Raw genomic sequence first — 5,301 nt, 5'->3', positions numbered from 1 at the left:
TATATTTTTCATTTGTACAGGTGAGTTTATGTTGGGTCTTTATGACATTACATGAATTTTAGAAGTGGTGTCTGTAGAGTATTAAACATTATTGTGAGCAGAGTGATCTAATAACTGTATCATCTGGATGCAGTTTTAGAAGGCTGAATGGAAATATGGACTAGGTTAGCACTCTCTCAAGTGCGGTCTATAGACCAGTGCCCTTCCGTGACTATTGGTTACCACTTAACCCGGAGATACAAACAGGAATCTAAAGCAAGACTTTCAAAAATATTACAGCAATTTGACATTTTCAGGACATGTAATCATGTAATAAATGGGATTGTCTGGATGAAAAGATAAATACGGATGGAAGTTGTCATTCATATGAGATAAGACACATACAGCACAAGTTATGTGCTAGTATCTATTTCACAACAAACTGGAAATACAATATTACAAGTCTGATTCTTCACCACATACAGCTTAAGGATACTTGAAGTAAATTATAAATGAGGGGATACATCTATCTATCTAGGAAAGAAGGAATGAAAACTAAAATTGAGGTTCTATACTATGTGTCTTCCTTATATTATTTTCATATCTCCAGTTTCCAGATGAATTATTAAGTTATTAGTTTAGCTGCACACCAATAGAAAATGTCCAGACAAGTTTTTGAATCCTGATCTGTTTTTTTCCAAAGCCCATAATCGTTATTTTGTACCATAATGTCCTGGGAGTGAAGAAATGAAATGAGAACAAAAATTGTAATAGATGTAAAACAATGAGATAAGTCTGGTGCATTAGAAAAAAGTTTCCACACAGTTTTTTTTTTTTTGTAGCTACTTTGAAATATAAGTTAAATATTAGGGAGGATGCAAATTGTTTCTGAATTTGACAATCGTAATTGAGAGAAATAGCAAGACATTCAAGTAATATCTGTACTCCCATGTTTATGGTAGCACTATCCACAATAGCCAAGATGTGGAATCAATCTACATGTCCATTAATGGATAAATAAATCAAGAAAATGTGGTACATATACATAAAGAAATATTCTTCAACCATAAAAACAAAATCCTGTCATTTGTGACAACATGAGTGAACCTGGAGAACATTAAGTTAAGAGAAACAACCCAGGCACAGAAAGGCAAATACTGCATGATGCTATACATATGTGGAATCTGAAAAAGTTGATCTCATAGAAGCACAGCATAGCATGGTGGACACTAGAGGCTGGGGCAGCTGTGAGGAGATGTTGGTCGAAGGATATAAAATTACAGTTAAATAAAAGGAATAATACATTTTAGAGATCTGTCATACAGCGTGATGACTATAGTTAATGACAATATATTGTATTCTTGAAAAATGCTAAGAGAGTGGATGTTTTGTTCTCACCACAAAACTAATAACTATGTTAGGTAAACACATATGTTAATTAGCTAGATTTAATCATTCCACAATGTATAGATACTTCAAAACACCATGCTGTATGATCACATACAACCTTATTAATTAAATTAAACTAAATCTGTATTCGATTAAATTTGCATACAATTTTATCTGTCAATTTAAAAAAATAAATAAATGAGCTTGAAAAATAATGTGCACAAGATAGGGAGCATAATTTTTATCGTGCATTACTGGGATGAAACATGCAAAAATGTCTTGGAAAAAACAAAGTTTGTCAGGCCTGCTGAATAGAGCAGAATAACTGAAAGTGAGTATAGCTGAGAGCTTAGAGGACTTAGAGGCGAGAAGACATAAATGAGCAGAAAGGTTCTCTCCTTTTAAGATGTGGAGAACTAGTGGTGATACTAATGATGATGCTGAAGGAGAAATGCCAGAAACTTGACATGAAGTGATGCCTTTAGTGTTCAAGGGAATATATTTTACTGCACTTTTAACTTATTTTGTTTCCTGCAATGCCAAATATAAAATATACCTGTACTCACTGGCGTGCTGATAAATTGAATCTTTTTTTTTTTTTTTAGATGGAGTCTCACTCTGTCACCCAGGCTGAAGTTCAGTGGCGCCATCTTGGCTCACTGCAACCTCCGCCTCCTGGGTTCAAGTGATTTTCCTGCCTCAGCCTCAGGAGTAGCTGGGATTAAAGGCCTGCGCCACCACGCCTGGCTAATTTTTTTGTATTTTTAGTAGAGACAGGGTTCAACCATGTTGACCAGGCTGTTCTGAAACTCCTGACCTCGAGTGATCCACCCGTCTTGGCCTCCCAAAGTGCTGGGATTACCGGTGTGAGCCACCGCACCCGGCCAACTGAATCTTTAAAATCAAAGGAAAGTCCTCATATTTAATGCTTATCAATTCTCATGGAGTAAATATTCTCATTATGAATGATTTTAAGCTACCAATATGATATTACAGAATGCATAGTTGGGAAGAGATGCACACAACGGGCTCTTTCAAGCTGATGTGTGCTGCCTCCAGCACACTGCTGCCCCAGTGTTTGTGGGGTACATGGAATGTTTCTCCCATCTATCACTACTTTTCCAGTGGCAATAAAGTGGTGCGACTGCCTTTAGTTTTCCATTTCCATTTCACTTGGAACTTTCTCTACCATTTTATGCAATAGAAGTTTTGAGGCTTCTGCTTTTTTCTTAAATCAGTAGTTACCATAGGTTCTGTTTCAGGAACCAAACATTTTGGGTGTTGCTCTGTATAACTGTATAGGCTAAGAACCATGAAGATTTTTTACTTTGGTTCTTTGATTGATTAAGGGAGTCTTATAGGTCCTTCATGTCATTTGTCAAAACTCTGAAGTTTTTTTTTTTTTTTTTTTTTTTTTGAGACGGAGTCTCGCTCTGCCACCCAGGCTGGAGTGCAGTGGCCAGATCTCAGCTCACTGCAAGCTCCACCTCCCGGGTTTACGCCATTCTCCTGCCTCAGCCTCCAGAGTAGCTGGGACTACAGGCGCCCGCCACCTCGCCCGGCTAGTTTTTTTTTTTTGTATTTTTTTAGTAGAGACGGGGTTTCACCGTGTTAGCCAGGATGGTCTCGATCTCCTGACCTCGTGATCCGCCCGTCTCGGCCTCCCAAAGTGCTGGGATTACAGGCTTGAGCCACCGCGCCCGGCCAAAACTCTGAAGTTTTATTGAAAATAATGTTTGTGTGTTTATCTGTGGAGAAGGATTCATGCATTTCATTAGATTCCTGAGGGATCATTGTGCAAAAAAAGTGTTCAGAACCTCTGCCTCAAATTTTCTTTCAGTCTACATCATGATCTTTTCTAACTCTTGAAAGTTCCTATTTCCTGTGATAAATCAGCAAGTGTGCCTCATCCCTGAAGTTTTTCTTTGGACTGGAAAGTTCAACACTGGATAATGACTTACATGCCATGGGACATCTATTTCTACCTTTTGTATAATGAATTATCCATGAAGAAAACAGCTAATGTGTATTTTAAGAAAGCTATCAAAACCTTTTAAGACATGGCATAGATTTATGGAGATCCACATCTTATTTTTGATCTTATAACCTTTCCGTTAGATGTTTTTGGTAGAATACGTAATTCAGTGGTGAAGCACAAGGCATCTGAGATACAGGATGCCTGGGTTCAAATCTCAACCCTGCACCATCTTATTCACATGTCTTTTGCTGGCCCAAATGCCACTAGACTTGTTCCTTCACCTGTAACATTTAATAAATAATATTGTGTATTTCATTTGACTGTTATGAGGATTAAATGAAATATATCTTTAAAAAGTTAGTAGAACACCTAGCCTGAAACAAAGAGTCAATACGTGTTGGTTGCTGGGAGTATTATTTTTATTATGTCACCATTGTTATTTTCCTAATTAAGCTACAAATGTCTCAGGGTGATATATCATTCTCATATTTTATGACTAAATACAAAACATATTTACTGTTGAGTGAATGAAAACTATGAAAAAAACACATCCAATAGGCACTAAGCTACCAAGTTTGCTTTTCTATAGTGCAAGTCACTTACGCCAGGTTTTTTTGCATCAAATAAAATTATGTCTGTTCATTTTGTAAGCAGCAGACTGAGCAGAGCCTTGTGTATCTGTTTTGGTTTTACACTGTAGATGATGGGGGTAAACACAGTGGGTAAAAGCAGGTATACATTGGCCGTCACTGAATGGACCACTCTGGGGGCTGATGGACCATAGCGATACACCAAGGACAGGCTCAGCATAGGGAGGTAGAAGATAGCAACTGCTCCCACGTGGGAGACACAGGTGCTGAAAACCTTGTGCCGTTCTTCAGGGTAGGCAATTCTGAGGACAGAGTGAATAATTAAGATATATGACAGGGCAATGCATGGCGTATCTATTCCAGTGGTCAGGATGAGATCTATTAATCCATAGATGCTGTTTGCCTGAATGTCTGAACAGGTTAATTGAATCACATCTGGATGGTAACAGTAGGCATGGGAAAGGGCATTCATTCTATAGAAATAGAGAGGCTTAAGGAGCAAAAGTAGTGGTAGTATTAATACTACAGCACGTGTAATCATCAGGAAATCCATCTGAATGATTCTGGAATTAGTGAGAATGGTAGTGTACCTCAGAGGATCACAGATGGCCACATAACGGTCAAAGGCCATAGCCACCAGCACCCCAGATTGCATCATAGTGAATCCATGAAGAAGAAACATCTGGACAATGCAGCTGTATAGACTGATTTCGCGTACATCAAACCAGAGGATACCTAATGTTGTTGACAATGTAGAAACAGTCAAGCCCAGATCAGTGGCTGACAACATGGAGAGGAAATAATACATGGGCTCATGGAGACTCTGCTGGGTAGTGATGACAAACAGGATCATGCTGTGTCCAGGGAAGGCAATGGTGTAAAAACAAGAAAAAGGAATGGAGATCCAGGTATGGGAGACTCTAGGTCAGGACTGCTGGTTAACAAGAAGGTTGGAAATTTAGATGTCAAGTTGCTTAGGATTTCCATGGTATCGCAGTTTTGCAGCATTTGTCCTCAAAATGCTCCCACCCTATAGAAGTGATACATTACAGTGTTATGCAAAATATTCAGATAAATATTCTTTTGGTTAGGAGAGTTGTCCCAGGTCATAGATAAGCTCTGCATCATTGAGAAATCTCTAAATTAAATTATAATGTTCATCTACCATTCATAGCCAGGAATATTAAGCAAATATATATATTTGCAAATATATATATATTAAGCAAATATATATATATATTAAGCAAATATATATATATAAGCAAATATATATATATAAGCAAATATATATATATATATAAAAACCTAAAATTCAAGGAAAATATGTCCTTATTTTATACCACTTTAGGATAATTTTTTTATATT

The 5,301-nt window shown here is 37.4% G+C and overlaps 1 protein-coding gene across 1 annotated transcript; it reads right to left on the bottom strand.

Moving 5' to 3' along the window:
- Positions 1-3,985: 3,985 nt before the first annotated feature.
- LOC117080671 (olfactory receptor 51F1-like) lies at positions 3,986-4,944 on the bottom strand. The gene is given in 2 exon segments (XM_033205883.1): positions 3,986-4,851; positions 4,854-4,944. Coding segments are annotated over 2 exon segments (957 nt in total).
- Positions 4,945-5,301: the final 357 nt, after the last annotated feature.

This window comes from Trachypithecus francoisi, unplaced genomic scaffold (genome assembly GCF_009764315.1).
Source record: "Trachypithecus francoisi isolate TF-2019V2 unplaced genomic scaffold, Tfra_2.0 Lachesis_group8, whole genome shotgun sequence".
NCBI lineage: Eukaryota > Metazoa > Chordata > Mammalia > Primates > Cercopithecidae > Trachypithecus > Trachypithecus francoisi.
Note: the sequence above shows the minus strand (reverse complement) of the source record. Positions and strands in the feature narration are given on the sequence as shown.